This window comes from Watersipora subatra, chromosome 3 (assembly GCF_963576615.1).
Source record: "Watersipora subatra chromosome 3, tzWatSuba1.1, whole genome shotgun sequence".
Lineage (NCBI taxonomy): Eukaryota > Metazoa > Bryozoa > Gymnolaemata > Cheilostomatida > Watersiporidae > Watersipora > Watersipora subatra.
In genome coordinates, this window is record NC_088710.1 from 54,487,685 (window position 1) to 54,507,356 (window position 19,672).

General features: G+C 38.0%; 1 protein-coding gene across 1 annotated transcript; it reads left to right on the plus strand.

The window, feature by feature from the left end:
* The first annotated feature begins 3,530 nt into the window (after positions 1-3,530).
* LOC137390746 (uncharacterized) lies at positions 3,531-19,001 on the plus strand. The gene is made up of 4 exons (XM_068077068.1): positions 3,531-3,655; positions 6,273-6,419; positions 16,558-16,825; positions 18,714-19,001. Exons 2-4 carry the CDS (start codon positions 6,274-6,276, stop codon positions 18,999-19,001), a joined length of 702 nt encoding a protein of 233 aa, XP_067933169.1. The 5' UTR covers positions 3,531-3,655; position 6,273.
* Positions 19,002-19,672: the final 671 nt, after the last annotated feature.

Sequence of the window (19,672 nt, forward strand, 5' to 3'; positions counted from 1 at the left end):
GCATTGAGATGTTTTTGTATTAATTTTACATTTAAATATTGTATTCAGTCACGTTAGACTGAATTAGGTAAGCAACCAGCAATTATATTCCAGCGACTCTCAATGTTTCCATCACTGATTTTCTTATTTACTTAAATATAAAAATCTGTAAAACATGTATTTAAAGAGCGCTGTCGGTGCAATTGATTCCTAAAGAATTGTCTTCTCATCGAAATTTATTTCTGTACTGATTACAACACCTACTGTACAGTAGTTCAAACGTTTTTTTTTTAAATCTGTTTCACCAGGGTCATTCTCGACTGAATGGTGCGCAGTGGAGAGACTCCTTTAATAGCATATATGACAGCCCTAAATTATAGTATCTACGCGGTCTGTGTATGAAATGATAAGGCACTTGAAAAAATATTTGCCTAATCTCTGAGCTCGAGTCCCACCAATGAGAATATACATATAAATTGAGGATAATTGCAAGTGCAAACTTTGCAAGGGGTCCGTTATGAAGAGGCACTGATAATCAGACAGGATTGTGCCCTTCCTTGCGGTGATAATAATCATAATGATAAGAGTAATAAAATAAGTGAAGTAGATTAAATGTCATGTAATTTTTTGAGATTGAATGGTCTTGAAAAATGCTCAGGAGTCATTATGGATGAGAGTGAGGAGAGAGAAGAGGTAGGTGTAGCCATTTAGACAATGTAATACATGAGACCCAGAGGCTTGTGAACAGTTCTACTGAATATAAGTACCTTGCTTCTTATAATGATAATATACTAGCAGTTCAGTAAACCGCGAGATATCACTGGGTGTAATAAGTATTGGCACAATTATTCTCAAATGCAGTGAGGTGGTAGAGTGGCGCAGAAAGGTAAAGGTGTTAGAGTAGCGCAACATTCGCCATGCCTGATGGCTATGGCGAATGTTGCAGTTCAATTCCGATGTGATGCAATATTTTTACCCAACCACCGACCTGTGGTTTTGAACAAATGAACATGGCTTTTACTATACCTACATAGAAAAGATCCCGAAAATGACTTTGGAAAAAATCACTAGTGAGAAACTCTCATCTACCCTTATGAGAATGATGTCACATGAACTCCTCACTCCTGTTGCTAGTCTACTGGGGAGCAACAACAGCTGCTATATGATATGGTGTTGCGAATTAACATGACACACCTACTAGGGCCACTTCATTACTGCTAGTTGACTTGAAAGCTGGAACTAGTGAGCAAACATATTTGCGTTAACAATTCAATTAATGGCTAGATGAAATGGGCTAAAACGTGATCAAACCATATTAGCTGTAATCAATAATAATAGCTGGGATTGTTTGATCAACGCTGCATCACAGGCAGCTTTAAAAAGTTGTCATGTGCATGACCAGGTATAGTATATGTTAAGACCTGACATGACTTACTAAGATTTAATGCTACTACTCATTATATAACAAGTTGGCTCAACTGAACTCACACATGAGTTGTGCTTAGGACTCACCTTACTTCCCTAATTCTTATCTTTCTCGATCTGCATCATGGGATGGCTTATGGGATACATAAAACTGGGCCCAAGTTTGAAGGTATTTCATGAAAAGATTAGCTGTGATAGAGACCTTCAATTCTGATACTGTACCTTCCTCTCTGTCTCCCTCCCTCTTTCTCCCTTTTTCTCCTTCCTCTTTTCCTCTCTCTCCTTCCTTCTCCCTCTTTCTCCTGCTCTCTCTCTCCCTCTCTCTCTCTCCCACTTTCTCCGTCTTAATGCACAAAACACTTTTGTCATAATATGAAATTTGAAAGTTAGACTGGTAACTGCCGTTATATGTTGAAAAAGTCTCTGTACAAAGATTTTTTTATTACCTGGACAACACCCGGCATCCAACTAGTATACACGTATGTATATATATATATATATATATATATATATATATATATATGTGAATATATGTGAATATGAATATATATCACTTGGATATATATATATATATACTAGCTGTGCTACTCGGCGTTGCCCAGGTATTAAAAATCAGTTTATAAACAATGAGAGGTAATGAGAGTTGCCTGCCCTGCCACTTGCTATTAGCCTGAGTACATTGCCGATGGATAATTTGAGTGAGCTTACTAATAAGAGCTACCGCTTTTCATGACGTTACGACATCACTTTGCGTCGTGACGGTAAGCAGTAAGGTATTTGCTTCCATATAGCGACATATATCGCCTAATGAATCTATCAAGTTTGAGTGCCTGAATTGGTGAGGTGTCAGACTGGTGAACCGGAGGGACTGAGATCAATTCTTCTGTGATACGAAATCTTTATTCCAAGATTTTAATAGCTATAGCTTAAACCACGCACACAAATGTTGAGAAATATCTGTAGATGTAAAGAATATATAATTATATATAATGAAAAATTTTCATCAGTCACTTATTGCTTTATGGTTTTCTATTTTGAGTACAAAGGTCTGAAAAATCTAGTTTTAAAGGCTCCCGTATCTTCCCTACCATCTTTCCAATTGTCTGCTATTTCAGACCTAGTTTTGGTGTATACATAGTTAAACTTTAGAAGCAAACAAATAATATTCAATAATGTGAAACTGTTGCTCTCTCTTTATGTAGTATGTAGCAGATTTGTAAATGCAGACCGAATACATGTGTGTCAGTTGCGCTGCCAACTGCATAGTCTTGATCAAATACAGTTTTGTCTATAGGCATCACTGCATATGCCAAACTTTATCAGCTAGTCAGCTTATATATTCAGCTCATGTTCAATGATTCGCAGTTAAAAAGCAAACAGAATTACGTAGTTGAACAAAAAGTTTTTGAACAAGCTGACAATGCTGAATTCTTATCACAAACTTTGAACCCTACCCAGGTATCAACTGGTGACTGATACCTGTGATCCTATTGTACTGTAACCATTACTAAACTCTAAGATTTATGGCAAGCCAAATTTTACGTTGCCTTATTGTTTGTAGTTTACACTCTATATATAATAATAAAGAGTTCTAGCTGATTTCAAATACTGTACTATGCTGCCGGAGTATGGATAGACTTCTAATTTACCTTATCTTGAATTAATTACTTACTCTTGTGTATAAAGAGGTAACAGCCTTATTAACTACGTGTAATAAGGAGATCCTTCTGCTTCAGCAGTGGAGCTTTGATTAGCTTTTAACGTAAAAACTACCGAACATGGTGATATGAGGTCATAGAGGGTTACAACCTGGTTAGATTCTGTATTCAATTTTCTATGTATTTCTTGTTGAACGTTAGGCCTAATTAATGAACCTAATTGAAAGGTCTATGGTTGGGACACCCAAGCAAATGTTACCAGCAGTTGGGATTGTCAAATGGGGAATTCCTAGATAACAATTCCTACAGGAAACTTGATCCTTACTATCGGCTCGGCACGTAATCATAGCGGCTCTTGTCACATGATTCGGAAAGAGCTTGCGTGATTGGTTAAAATATGGGGAAGTCCCTGCACTCATCAAGAATATAAAAAAGCAGTCACCTTGCTGAAGAACGCCACTGCTTGAAAGAATTCTGCATGTTCTTGACAGTCGGGTAATATAGCTAGGCGTATCTTGGTGGCTGGCAAACGATAATAACACCACTATCGTCTGAAAACCTAGCATTAATACATTACATCTTCACACATTCAGGTTAGTGTTGCTAGCAGCATAATCTCTATTGTTTCTTGTTGTAGTAGGCCTCTGTTTATATTTGATTACATTGAATTTCTGTACAATGTTTTCTTGTAAGAAAGCTGCCTTGTGCATTGTTTGTGATATCATAAACTGCTCTGTCTGCTAGTGTGCCGACATACACTTGGTATAATCACAGATCATGGCAACTGCTACATGTATATTGTTTTCTTTTGGCTTGTTTAAAAAGGAGACAAAATACCGGTAAGTGAAGAATACTACCCATTAACTCTACTTCCACAAGCGTTTAGTTTAAAGTTTGCCTCTTTAAGAAAGTCACTCACTCATAACAGTTTATTCAAATTGAATGCAAGAACAGAAGTCTATGCTGAAGCTGTTCAGCACGTGTCCACAGTAAATGACTAATGAAATGCTACTGCGCTAACAGGCCTGAACAAGCCCAATTTACTAACTGCATGCCTCCTTGATCTGTAAGATCACAGAGAAAATTATCAGAAAACCGGATAGCTTACAAAAACATATGTGTGTGTATAAGCACACCTCTAAAATTAGCTAAACCGGATCACCCTAATGAAGGCACTACGAATTTATGAAGAATACTTCAACTTCTAGCGTGTACAATTGATGACTTTACGCAGTGTCTTAGCATAAGCAAACTAGTCTATATAAATTTCTGCTAGCCAACGTGGTGGCTGTCGATCAAGCAAAAGCACTCTTGAGCGTCGTCGTGTTCATCATCGTTGTTCTCCCGCCATTCCTCACCCATATTATAGTAACTTTCACAACTAACCCCCAGAACTGGCACGAGGCTCATTGCATCATTCTGTGAGTGACAAGCATCTACATCAACCATGAATTCAACACCCGGAATAGTACTGCTGTCATTGTCTGTAAAAATGTTACTATATTTCATCATGCGGGTCATATATTGCCATTTTGGCAGGCAGTGCCTTCAACTTCCATCACAGCGGTTGACACTATGGCAGTAAATGCACCCGCTTGCCACGAAGTTGTGCGCTGCTTTAGCCGTCTTCACATATACTCTGCAAAGTACCGGCAACTGAGCCTCAGGCTATTGCAGTGAAATGTGAACCTACACGCCTGGTACCGCCGAGTACCACCGGTAGTTGCAGGCGGTCAATGCAAGAGTTTAGCGCTGTTCAAATTTCGCGAAGAGCCGCAGGCAAAATTTTCCTAAAATTTACTGTACAGGTGAAGGTCACCATTATTGAAACGACATGGCGAGTGAACATTTTCATGCGGTTATTAGCGATGCAGCTATATGTGAACAGAAGCCGCCTAGCATCGCAAGCGCTTTGTTACGCAAGATTACCGCGGGGTCTTGCAATCGATATGGGAACCAGGCTTAAAGGTCCGGCCACACGTAACGAATTATTCGTTCAATCTGACCGAATCCACGAATTTCACAGAATTCACAGATCTATTCTGCCGAATATCATAGATTCGTCTGAGCTGTGCATGCACACCGAATTCGTTACCGAAACGCGTTTAATTGGCTAACCAATTTTTTTAGCGAGCACGATTCTATTAGCTTTGACAAGTGATATAGTCCAAGACACGTACGACGACACACAATAAAAGTATCACCGCGATATGACTTGATACATACGATGCAACTGCCTATATGCGCTAGAGATAGCGACTGTTTTTGCGACGGAGCTTTTGCTGCATAAAAAGAAATTATTATTATTGAAAAAGAAATAATTCATAACTTTTAAAATATCTAAAAAAAAATTCTAGATACACGATGAGAAGTTCCTGTCATGGTGAACCAACGAGAGAGAACCAACAATAGCGCATATAGGTAGTTGCATCGTATGTATTAAGTCATATCGCGGTGAAACTTTTATTGTGGGTCGTCGTACGTGTCTTGGACTATATCACTTGTCAAAGCTAATAGAATCGTGCTCGCTAAAAAAATTGGTTAGCCAATTAAACGCGTTTCGGTAACGAATTCGGTGTGCATGCACAGCTCAGACGAATCTATGATATTCGGCAGAATAGATCTGTGAATTCTGTGAAATTCGTGGATTCGGTCAGATTGAACGAATAATTCGTTACGTGTGGCCGGACCTTTAGCCGTCTTCACATATACTGTGTCACCCACGCAATAAGGATTGGTGGAATATGCATGTTGCTAACGATGTTGGCTATGGTTATTCCAGGTAATCGCGGGGCATAGCCATAGACCTATTAACTATACTATAATAGTAATAATAATAGTAAATAGGTTTATGGGCGTAGCTATGAAATAGATTTGCAGGCACTTTGCTCCTTACATTTTGAGTGTTGTTATACCAGAAGACCATTTGCCCTATGCTTCGTTCTGTACGCATGGCCACCCTCATGTTGTCCTATGAATGCCTTCAATCAACTCATTGCCTGATGCTCTGTATGCACAGCTGAATATGTCACATTCCATCCTTGCATCCTTGAGGTAAAAACGTGAGCTCTTGAAACACAGTCTATTATCTTAGAGCAGCTCTGCTGGCCAAATGTTGTACCAACTGGGTCCGCAGTCAATTACTATCTACTATATAAACGGCATGTAGCTGCAACTCTACTCACTCAATACACTGGTTTTTCAATGCAGCATGAATGAGGATGACAAGAAACTCCGACTATATACTATTAGCTTTTTGGATGAGCTGGACACAAAGGAAGGCTCTACTAGATACTACAAAAAGGAGCTGAATCGACGCTATAGAGACTTTTGCGCTAGAAACCCTGGAGCTTCAAGGTGAGCGAAAGTAGTGAGTGTTTTGTATCACTGCTGCGAGCCGGTCAAGGAAAACAATTGTGTCAACACCCCCTCACATCATGGAGGTTTCAGTATATTTCTAAGTTTCAAGTATATGCTCAGCTGATCATGGTCTGTGATGCCCGTCAATGAAATCGTGTAAGAGGTGATGGGATTGTATGGTAGAGAGGTGATGGGATTGTGTGGTAGAGAAGTGATGGGATTGTGTGGTAGAGAGGTGATGGGATTGTGTGGTAGAGAGGTGATGGGATTGTGTGATAGAGAAGTGATGAGATTGTGTGATAGAGAGGTAATGGGATTGTGTGGTAGAGAGGTGATGGGATCGTGTGGTTGAGAAGTGATGGGATTGTGTGGTAGAGAAGTGATGGGATTGTGTGGTAGAGAGGTGATGGGATCGTGTGGTTGAGAAGTGATGGGATTGTGTGGTAGAGAGGTGATGGGATTGTGTGGTAGAGAAGTGATGGGATTGTGTGGTTGAGAAGTGATGGAATCGTGCTGTAAGAAAGCGACATCTTGCTGTTAATTTTGCTTTTCCTTTTCACTATTGCTTCTTCATCTTTTATTATTTATATAATTTCGTGATTATTAATTGATTGCTCCACATCTTTTGCATATTGTCACCCATATTTTTAGCTGCCTCTTGTTCTTGAACCGCTGCTTCGGTAACGCCCAGCAGACTGGTCTCTCTACCTCGGTTATTCATGGTATAAAGCTTGTTACATCATACTGAGTCAGATGCCGACAGCATTACTTTTAGAGTTTTGCTCTAATTTAGCTCATCTTGACAAACAATTAAAATTTTAGGTTTTAAGTTCAGTTACTAGTACGCCACTAGTAACCATATTTTAAAGATTAACTTGCACAAAATCGTTGTAGGTTTTATAAGAAAGTATCAATATTTTTCTATCAGTTGCGATTGGTTTGGATGTTTTAGGTGATCTGATCGCCAGGGTAATTCAAGATTAAAATTAACAAAACTTGATCGCGATTAAAACACTCAGATCAAGCGAGAGTGCGATTATGCCGTCTATAGTTGCAAAGAGACCAACAGAATAGAGACATGTAATGCTGCAATTTGAACGCAATAGCCGATGTCAACTATCACAACAATAACAGCTAGTGACGTCATTTCGCACATATTTTACTTCTGAGTGTTCGATCGCGATAAAGTTTTGTAGACTTTAATTTTGAAACATCCTGACAGTCAGATCACATATGAACATTAAAAACAATCGCAAATGATAGAAAATACTGATACTTTCTGATAAAATCTACTTAAATTTTTGTGCAAACCAATCTTAAAATTTCTATATCAGACAAAGCATGGCTTTAAAAATGAACACAATACATAGGGTGATAAATCGCATATGCCAGAGTTGTCACCCAGTGTGTCTCCCTATGTCTATAAGGTCACGTAATGAGTGAAAATTCTACACGCATGGCAAGGCCTTTCGTCATGGAATAGCGTGATTCCTACCTAGCTCAAGGTATAGTGATTCTTGTACCATGTGAAGGTAGGTTTCCTAGGCTATGCTATTACATGATTTGGCACCAAGGCTGTGGAATTTGGCCGGTACCTAGCCTACTAAATAGCTCGCTTTCTCGGCCATGGGACAGCGTTGTACTTAGGCTGTGGGACAGTGTTGTACTTAGACTATGGGCACTTAGGCTTTGGGTTATTGGTGAGAGCAGTGTTTCCCAAATGTTTTTGCTCCATACCTACTCTCATCAAATTCAAAGAATTATGTTTTCCACATTTACAGGCCTAAAATGTGTGTAAAGCCTGGTTTTATATACGTCGCAAAGCACCGGCGACATCACCTCAGGCTATTAGCGGTGAAATAGGAACCTGCGCCTCGAGGATCGCCGGTAGTTGCCAGCGGGAACGCAATCATTTAGCTTTGTTCAAATTTCGCAAAAGGTCGCAGGCAAAACCTTTCCGAAATGCACTGTACAGGTGAAGGTCACCATTATAGCAACGGGATGGCGAGCGAACATTTTATTTGATTCCGCGATTCTGTTTAGTGATGCAGCTTATATGTAAACAGATGCCGCCTAGCGTCGCAAGCGTTTTGCTGCGCAAGTTACCGCCGGAGTCCCGCAATCGATATGGGAACCAGGCTTTAGCAATCGACTTAGTATTCTAAAGTATTCCATAAACATGACCCTGAAAATAAATGAGTAGGTCGCCAAATCCCGTACATAAAAGTGTATCATGACTGCGGTTCTATGGTTATAGCGCGGAACTGAGCAAAGACCGTATTTATTGAGAAGCTGCCCTAAGCCTCACGTAAGTTTTAAAAACTTGGATTTAGCCGCGGCTTATTACCTTGAACCAGAAGCCACGCTCAACGACAAGCCGCGCGGCTTGAGCATAAGGACTTGCGGTATTACAATTCCAAAACGCAGCCAACTGATCGATTGATGCAGTTATTGGAGTATTGGGTTACCTTGCTGAAAGTTGCAAGCTTGAAACAACCTCCAACCATGGCTTCAAATGGATGGACCTACTGTAACAAGACTATTCTTATAAGAAAGCTTAGCTGAATGCTCGGTATTGCGCAATTACCCAATGAATTTGAGTAACTTAGCTGGTAAGCTAGTACCTTAAGCTAGTCTAAATCTTTACTATAATAAGAGCAGTGCGTGAAGCCAACTTTATAATCACTACCCAATCATCACTTTCCCCAGCGCTTCAAACGTGTGTATTTAAAAGGTTGACTTGCAACAAAATTCACATTACCGTTATTTGATATGAAAAGATGCACCATGTCTTACTCTGTTGTGTTGTAGGTGCAAAATATGTGGAAAGGTGATTACAAGCTCTTAAAAGCTCAAAAACGAACAGAAAATTGCAGCCACACGAGACCGCCGTAGTTTGGATTCCCTTTCCAAAACGGCTAAAATGTGATGTAGTTGTGAGAGATGGTTTCTGTTTACACTTTCTTGCAACCTTATTCGTCTAAATATTTTCACAAATATACTTCACGCATTCAATAAAACTATGTCTATTGTTGTTACGCGTCTGTTTTATCGCCATCGTAATGCTGTCGCTTTTAGCAGTGATATCTTATAACTTACCGCAAAAATTCGTTTAATTTTTTAGCGTTAGCTTGAAGGAGTACATATCATTGTCTGATAATCATGACGAGCCTGTTGGTCACTTGTGATAATTGAAAAGTGCTGCAGAAATTATTTGCGAAGTATTGGGTCATATGACCAAATTACGACTTGCCGATTAGACCAGGCCGAAACAAAACTGTAAAGTAGCGAGCATCTATATTTGATACGGGGTCTTCGGTAAAACCCGAAGTGTTTGTCATAAACTAGTACTACGATAAGTTTTATATTGAGCTTTGTATTGGCCTTTCAATTCACGTGAGAACATCCGTGACAAGACGATAACCAAATTTCATGACTACGTCGTCGAAATAAAGAGATTCCAATCTACGGCGGCTTTTCGTTTTTGAGCTTTTACGAGCTTGTAATTACATTTCCACATATTTGGCACTTACAACACAACAGAGTAAGACATGGTGAATCTTTTGATACCAAATAACTGTATTGTGAATTTTGTTGCAAGTCAACCTTTAACTGATGTAATAAATATGATCATGATCCTTTATCGCTAAGAACGGTTGGGCGTGTAGTTTAGTTGTTTAGAACGCCTGTCTGCAGACCTGGAAGTTTTGAGTTTAAATCCAGTGGAAAGAAGAATTTTCATTTCTAAAACTTTATCATAATTACTGGACAGACAGACATACTTTGAGAAATATATATAGATTTGAATATTCTTTTTTTAACATGATGGGTGGCGCTACACTGCTTCTTTGACAAGTACATTGATCTGCGGTGTCGTTTGTGTCAGAACACTCCGAATCATCCTACACTGTTAGTTTGCTTCTGTGTTCAGTCATTTGTATTAAAGACGAGAATGCGGTCTCGCAGAAATTTGTTCGCTCAAATAGCAGCTGTTTTTTCGAAGCCAAGCGAGATATTCTTGGATTCGAAGTGGCCGTTTGTGACCAAAACTTCCATTGTTCCTTCTCCCATAAATCATTTGCTTCCGAGATATTCTGAAAACCACAAAATACATCATAAAAGGCATTTGGCAGCTTATCAGTGGGTAGTCTGGATGGGCTTCTTGTGAAGTTTAAGTCATATTCAATGACTTGTGAAAAACATATTTTAAATTCCATTTCAACCTCATTAAAGGTCCAAAATCTCATCGTTGACTGCGTCTGGTACTAGTGTAAAGGAAAGTGCTATGTTCCCTTTACCGCTCCACAAGAACCAGACCACTTGAGTACAAGGAAAACATATTTATATATTTGAGAAAATAGATAAGAATACAAACAATTCAAAGTATGAGCTTTTACAATTCAAACTTCAACTATGTCACGGGCTAAAATTTTATCACTGATCTGTTTTCGAATTTATTTTTACTATAACTTATAACGAATAACGATGAATTGCGATAGCGAGCATCGTATATCTCTTTCATTTGTTTTAGGAGAGATTTCGGTGAATAGAATATCAGCATTTTCATTATTTCGTCATAATCAGTGCATTGAATGCCAAATTGTAATTTCCTTTGAGGCGCAGACAAGCGAATAGACAGACGGACAGATAAATACTTGGTAGGCTGACAATAATAATATAGAAGACTGTTATTACTACAATGTAAAACTTATTTTCGCCACTATAATAAAAATATTACATATTACTAAAAAATATTGTTTTGCATGTATTTGAGATACAGTGCCTGACTCTGTACCTCAAGGTTAAGCTGATGCCAACTAATTAATGATTAATAAAGACATTTTGGCATATACAGTGGCACCTCGATGGTTAGCTTGCTCTTTAGTCAAACAATTCAGAGCTCAACGGAAAACTCAGCCAAAAATGCATTTGAATTCGAACAGAAAAGGCCGAGTGGAGCTGAACGCTTTCCTTAGCCTTTTGCAATAATTTGGTAAACATCTTAGCTGCAGCTATTCAACTCGAACTGTTAGCAAAGTAAAGTTAACAGTTCGAGTCGTTTGCAGTTCATCTGAGTAAACAAAAAGGGTTTTACTGTATATATATTCTTTATCATGTACAGATTTAGGTCTCTATGTTGTTTAGATGCATGTTCTTTTAAGGGTAAAAACGAATTTAAATACTTACCATTGTTTAATATGGGAAAATAGGTGTGTTATTTTTCAAACAAATCGATGCTCGACTACCGAACCCAAACGAGTTATGATGAAGTGCCGAGGAAGTACCACTGTATGAATAATATAATTCGCTCTTTGCCATTTTGCTATTCCCCTAGTTTGAGAACCGCTGGGCTACAGAGTCATATAAGACAAAAGAGCACTGTGGCGAACATAGCTAGCCGTGTCAGACGAGGATGTCTTGCACTAGTCCCTCACTGCAAGTAATATTCATCTCTTGCAAGGATACAGCTGACAAAGTTCCACTAGTTCCACAAGTTTATAGCTAGCTTTGGACCTTGCTTCATACTTGACTGTAGCAATTGTACCGGTGATTAATAGATGAGGCTGGATTTAGAGCATGCAGCTGCATAGTTGGTGACTCAAACTAGCAGGAGTCAACCACATGTATGTATGAAGGTCAGCCGTTAGCCTAGCACCCTGCACTGTTGTTTACATGAGCAATGAATCAGAAGCTAGTAGCTGTTGCCTTACTAATAGCATATATACAGCAGAACACGTAGATCCTCCTGATCAAGCTCTGTTTTTCAACAACTCGTATGTCACTCTGTCACTCAATTAATCTCATTTAAAATACTTGTACTATTAGCCTGATACAGTTACTAATTATTTCTATGGCGATGCAATCGAATTTTTTAACAAAAAACTTAAACGGATTTGGAAAACGGACTTTGATACCAAAAGAAACAACAAACGAATTACTCGTTATTGATGTAATCGAGTCATTATTAATATGGTTTTGTGGACACTTTTCTACTGATCACTTACTATTATGGGTTTGTAAAGATTAAGAATGTCAAATAGGTAGTGACAGTCAGATAGAAGTGGCTCTATATATGTACTAGCTGTACCACCCGGCGTTGCCCGTATAATAAAAAAGTCTGGACAGAAAATTATTTGTATTTAATATAAAACAACATTTACCATTCTAACTTTCAAACTACATACCATGAGAGAAGTGTTTTGTGTAGTTAAAATAAATTAAGAGAAAAATGAAAACAACTGTAAAGATTTTAAAACTTTTCAAACAACTGTAACTTTCAAGCTATTAGCCTGGCACATTGTCAATGGAAAATTGCAGTAAGCTGCTAGGCTTCTAATGACTGTACTCCATGACATTGCGTCAGCATTGTTCTCCAGCTGCAGTTATTCAAATAATAGCTATAGCCGGAATGCAGACAGACATACGACACACGGATGACATACTTTGAGAAATATATATATAGATATCATGTATTGTATATGCTTTACCAATGCATAATAGAAACAAAGAAAAGTCATCTATGCATTTGAGAGAAAGAAGTGTTTTGTTATCTTTTAATGTAGACTTAAATTTTTTCATTAAATTATTTCTTGGTTTTACCATTTTAGCTCCACTTATATCGTTTCATTTAAAAGAGGGAGTATTAATGCAGACTAAACATGTTAGATACACCTGATCTCATTAGCTGCAAATGTCATATACGAAGTGGCAATTTTCTCAAAATAACAGCTCGCTTGACAAACCAAATTTTGGCTCGATTCAAATAAATAAAATTGGATAAATAAATAGATTTGGCTCATTAGTAAAAAAAACTTATGTTGGGCTTGCTGTATCTTGAGGTCCAACTTATCTTGAGGTAGATAAGTAGCTTGAAACCAAAAATCTCGAAATTCTGCTTCATGTAGCTAAATTAACAATTACTGTAAAACCTCTATTTGAATGTCACCTCTAATAAAACGCCACTATGGGTGAAGGGTTGAAAAATACAGTGTGATGTCGCTCAAATAAAGGTTTTACGGTATGTGTTTTTGCGTGTCAAAAAGCCAAGAGACTAAAGGATGCTGAAGAGATCTTGAACGAATTGATTGGCGAACCTGCAGTTGTTGATGCTGCAGCTAGCGCTAGCAGTAAATGCTTGTGTATTATTTTGTGTTTGGACTGCTTTATATTTACTACTGCTTTGTTCTGATTGGTTCCTGGTTGTCAGCAAGCGCGTTTTAAAGTAAGTCCATAAATCACTAAAAAATGTAGTTTCGTTTATAATTAAAACCAGATTTCTTAAAAATATTATGTTAACCTACAGTTTAAAATAGAAGTTTCTCAAGAAAATTACTAACAACTATTTAATATAACATTCAATTCCCATTATAAGTATTTCTAAATGCAAATGGCGTAAGATTTTCTTGTGTTTTCCACTTCCTGTTTGCCTTGCAGAGCAGTCATTGTAATATAAGTGCTGGCACTAGCATTTCGTATTGCATCATATTTATCACCTACATGCTTAGCCTTTAAGCGCTTGACGATATACAGCGTGATAAGATATACAGCGTGATAAGATATACAGCGTGATAAGATATACAGCGTGATAAGATATACAGCGTGATAAGATATACAGCGTGATAAGATATACAGCGTGATAAGATATACAGCGTGATAAGATATACAGCGTGATAAGATATACAGAGTGATAAGATATACAGCGTGATAAGATCATCCATACATGTATACTTGTAATGGTCAATTCTAAGTACGAAATCAAATTGATTCAACATTTTCTGTGACCTTGTGGTTTGATAACCTCAAGCACTGCACGGCAAAAACTAAAAACAGATGAAGTCGTGCAAAATGCAAAAATCTGAGCAGGGCTGTCATTGATAACAAGACAGCTGAAACAAAATACGTGTGTGTGCGCGTGCGTGTGTGCATGTCTGCAGCAAGTATGCTAAAAAACAAAATATTTCAAGCGAGTAAGACAATGTACTTTCTTTGATAAATCAGCAAATTTAAACTTCATTTATGTCCAATATTCCGTAATTGGGTATAAACCAGGTAGAAATCTGATTCATTAAAAAATTGATTTTTTAGAAGTTTTTAATTTGATCTTGTTAAATTGCTAGTTGAAAAACTATTTTTCAACTCAAATCGGTTACCTGTCGTTAACCTCTCAGCAAATACAACCAAAAGTGTTCTAAACCATATGTGAAATAACAATACAGTTTTATTGGATCTGACCTCAAGTTGACCTCACAGTAAATTTGTGCAATTATGGAACGATACCATCCATTATAGTTTAACAAAGCAACTGCACGCATGTAATTATTGATCAAACCGACTGCCTTTGTCATCTCAAAAATATTACATTGTTCACATGAAATGGGTTAGTTCACTTAGTGATGCTTTGCTTCTATATAACATCTGTGTGTGTGTGTGTGTGCGTGCGTGCGTGTGTGTGCAGCATGCTTCAGCTGTCAGCCACTGCCTGTAGCATAAAGTTTTGTATTGCTTGCCTCATACGCCATGCTTAATATGAGCCGGTGATCTGGAGAGTCGTCATCTCATGAGTTATCATCTGGCAAGTCGTCATTTACAAAGTCATCATTGTAAAGTCGCCATCCGGTAGCTGTAACGCTGCCTCTCTAAATAAGCTGGTATAAAGTTGTGCGGCTAGTTCCTGTGTTCCCCACATTAAAGTTTATGCATATTTCATCGCATCATTAGTAGAAGAGGCCTTAAAACTGGCAATTGCATTTTAGTGATTTTGAGTGAATGCTAAGGCTACGTTTGAATTTCTTACGAATTTTTGGGCGTCGAAATTCCTAGTAGCGGAAGAACTGCAATGCACTCATTGAGGTATACAATGGTATGCTACCACTGAGTCCAATATCACTCCAGACAGTGGGTATACGCATGGCTCCGTTACAACATCTGCATGCCACCTTTTCTTCTAAAAAATAGATTTCTGATTACCAAAAGAACTACTAAAAGTGATGGTGCTATTTTATTACATAGAAAATCAGTTAAGACACATATAAACATCAACATTTGACCTCATTTGACCTTTATCACTATGTTTAAATCTTTATGTTTATCTTTATCACCAAATTTGCATCCTGCACAAGATAGAAGGGAAAGGGATGGAAAGGGCAAAAAACCCGCATTCCTTCATTTTTTGTGTGACGTCATTCTATCGTTGTCTGCCATCTTTATGGACAACTTTTATCGTTAAAAACAGGAAGCTTCTGCAATTAATTATTGCAATCAATGCTTTTGTTTGCAAATTTTTTATTTTAGTATCAAAACAGCACCGAAAAATACTATTAATCAAGAGAATGACGCTCGTTTTCTACAAAAATGGCGGCTTTTTCGTGGACGAGCGCATGTGCAAACAGGGTGATGACGTCAAAAAAAACTATGGATTCAAGTGAAGTTCATTACTTACAAATTTTTATCGACTGTTTCATGCTTGCGAAAGATGAAAACGGCTCTTTCAAACGGTGAGCAAGAAAATGCAGTGCAAGCTATTCCATTTTAAACATTCTCTACCTTTCAGTCATTCCTATTTTAAAAGCCTGCTGATAAGCAAGACAGGAGTGCGCTGCAATGACCTCTAGTATAAAATTCCTCATTCTTGTTAACGAAGCGCCCTTGTTAATCCGCAACACGCTAATGTCTATCGAAGTCTCTTTGCGCGATAATATAATGTATGCACAATTCCAAATTCACATCTTCTGCGCATCAGAAACAGAGTGTATGCCAAGAATGACTGTGTAATTCAAATGATTTTTTAAGTTCTCAGAGTAGCTCGTCATGTAAGAGTTTGCTACCAGTTGCTCAGCCGGTGGTCTTAGAGTAGGCGCCACCCGTACACAGGCTCCACGATACTAAGACTTGTGATGACCATAGGGAGTTGCACTCTTGTCAGTGGTTCCGCTTTGACTTGAGCTCTCTGTATCTTAAAAGCTTCTATGCAGCAGTTTAATTCTTAGAATAAAGCTTTAATGATTTAATGATTTTTGACTACATGCTTCAAATGGTAAATACAAAAATGCATACACTTATCAGGCGCTATAGCATGCTAATCAATTGCATTGTGTCTCTTACATCTAAGCTTATCAACTCCACCTTATCTTGCCAGGTACAAATTCCATGATGTTCTCTGCTATGTCAAGGGCAAAAAGTATGGATATGCAACCAAGTATCAAGTTGTTCTAAAGCCGATGTTTATCCACTTGGAGCGAGGAAAAGAACTTCTGTTCACGGTTAACCCGGGCTCTGAAAGATCTGGCGAGTATTTCGTTTGCCAAGTGTGTGATCGCGGTTTTGCGACTCATCATAGCCTCATGTGCCACCAGTCGTCCAACTACCACAACAAACAGATGAGGATTCAACTGCAGTTTGCCAGGGTAATTGGGTGTTAACTAATCATCTTCAAAAGATGTTTTGTAGTTGAAAGTAGGTGTTGGCTGTGTGTTGACATAAACAAAACTGAAGGCTTGGCTACATAGAGCTGTAGCTCACCGCAGCAATGCTCTTGGCTTGTGATTATAATATAATAAGGAAGAAGAAAACATTAGTCGCAATGAAGTATAAGTTGTGTTTCTGAGAAAAATTTATTTTATAAAATTCAATATCAAGAACAGACAAGTCATGTGAAATTAAAATGATGAACAATTTAAAATTAAAATGGAATAGAGGCAACAACAGGCTGAGCTGAATGCTTACGTTACATGGCTGGTATGTTAACATAACATGTTAAGAGTTAGTCCAAAAACTATAGCGTAAATAACATCTGAAGAAATTACCGAAACCATCCGTGTAACTCCCAAATACACGGTAGCTAAAATCCAATGAAGCCTTTCTCAGTGTCGCTTTTCCTTGAGAAGTAGAAGATGTGGCTTTTTGAGTCGACCTTCGGGAGCTTTTAGCCCTGAAACAAACCTGAACTTTTAGCCCCCGATTAGTTTCTGTTTTCCTCATTACAGTATGAGTAACCTCGGCTTTTCAACTTGTAATCCTTAAAAGTTTTTTACCAACTCCAACTTTTCTTTCGGCTGCCGGTCACCATTTTTGGCAGCATATTTTACTACCTGCAGCTTATAATCTGCAGAATACATTTCTTTTCGTACCCTACTCAACTGTTTTTAAAAGTTTATGCCAATGTTGAAATCACCACCTCAGGCCTAGAGCGCTTTTTGTGTGAAACTACCATGTTAAATGCTGTACCGTTAATAATGTGTCAATAATTTCACACCTATGTCGCTCCGGAGCATTAGGCACATCCCGGCCAAACTATGCAAAAAACCGCTACTTATAGTCTGGCGAATGCGGTAATCAAAGATGAAGGTCATCTTCAGTAATCACAGTGATGATAAGATTGCTTGTGGTAACCTTAGGACCTACAAGTAATAGGACATGTGACTCACTGGTATTACATGACATGATCTAGATTGATAAATGGAAAGTACCCTTCATGATAATAGTACCGTACGTAATAGTACTACGTAATAATACCGTACGTAATAGTACCCTATGTAATAGCACCGTACATAATAGTACCATACGTAATAGTACCGTATGTAATAGTATCATACGTAATATTACCGTACGTAATAGTGCCGTATGTAATAGTACCATACGTAATATTACCGTACGTAATAGTACCGTACGTAATAGTACCGTACGTAATAGTACCGTACGTAATAGTACCCTATGTAATAGTACCGTACGTAATAGTACCCTATGTAATAGTACAGTACGTAATAGTACTGTATGTAATAGTACCATACGTAATATTACCGTACGTAATAGTACCGTACGTAATAGTACCGTATGTAATAGTACCATAGGTAATATTACTGTACGTAAGTGCCGTACGTAATAGTACCGTACGTAATAGTACCCTATGTAATAGTATCGTACATAATAGTACCATATGTAATAGTACCATACGTAATATTATGTAGTAGAAATATACCGTAGTTGAGAAGCATAATTTTATTGTTGTGAATTTTTATGTAAATATGTTACATGCAGCTATCCGGATCAGAATTGTGCACTGCTGAGTGAGAATTAAATAGCTATGGCTTTAACAGTCAGAAACATTTTTACTTCATACCACGCAGAGGGTTGTACCTCACCATTTCTCTTTTAGTGTTAAGAACATCTCTCACCTCTGTGCACCTTTCGTACTGCACTCTAAGTTTTTAATAAAAGTTATTCTGTAATGTTCACACATCATCCTGTTTTCGTGGTTCTTTTCAGGTACAGAATCAGTTCCTGATTCTTTTTTAGGAAGATAACTCCTGTCCAATGCTCAACTGTAATTTTCGTGGGAGATCCAGAGATGATCTGCAGAGGCACTTCAAAGAAGGCAAGTCTGTTCGAGTCAAGCAGGATGTATCTGCTGAGGAAAGTTCAGTTGAGGCGTGCAAACAGCGAAATGCTTACTGTGAGCTGTGTAACATAAAGTGCACCTCTGACAGCAGCCTACGGCATCACCAGCTTGGAAGGAAACACCGCACCAATGAATTGATGAGCCTTTATAATCAAGGAAGGCTAGTATCTTGTTGTATACTTTAATAGTCATCATGTAGGGGGAAATCATCTCATGTATAAGTACATATGCTCAGTGTTGGTCATTTAAATTTCTCTAAATATTAGCTACAATTTAGTTTAGTAAGTCTGTATTGTTGGTATTGATTATTATATTGGGGTTTATTGTTGGTATTGATTATTATATTGGGGTCTATTGTTGGTATTGATTATTATATTGCGGTCTATTGTTGGTATGCAGATATATGCCTCGACACAAGGCGTCACACAACCATCACTCTACTATAGTGCCTTTTGGAAACATGATCTGTTTGTCAGCCTAGCGTAGCGATTCGACACTGGCGCACCCAGCTGTCGCCACTATTGTTGTATGGAAACCTATTAATTTATGAAAACCACTTGGGCAGTGGCCTGCATACAGACCCCGTCATACATAGTATCAGTCAGAAAGGAGGACAATTCTAAATAAACCAAGCGCGCGTATATCCATTTGAAAGTAATAGTATTATGATATGGTAATATGATTTTTATGGTTGCACATTTTTATGTATGTATTTCTTAGTCAGCATCAGTTTTTTATGATCATATACACAAACATTTATATTTCTCTTACTGAGACAAATGCACACACACTTTAAACTCTAAAACGCATTTAAAATAGCAAGTCATGAGGTGCGTGATCGATATTAAGATTGCCG

Excerpts from the sequence above, each read along its gene's own strand:
- LOC137390746 (XM_068077068.1), top strand. The coding sequence starts at position 6,274 with ATGAATGAGGATGACAAGAAACTCCGACTATATACTATTAGCTTTTTG. Across the intron at positions 6,420-16,557 it reads AGAAACCCTGGAGCTTCAAG|GTACAAATTCCATGATGTTC; the intron begins GTGAGCGAAAGT and ends TTATCTTGCCAG. Across the intron at positions 16,826-18,713 it reads TTCAACTGCAGTTTGCCAGG|GAAGATAACTCCTGTCCAAT; the intron begins GTAATTGGGTGT and ends ATTCTTTTTTAG.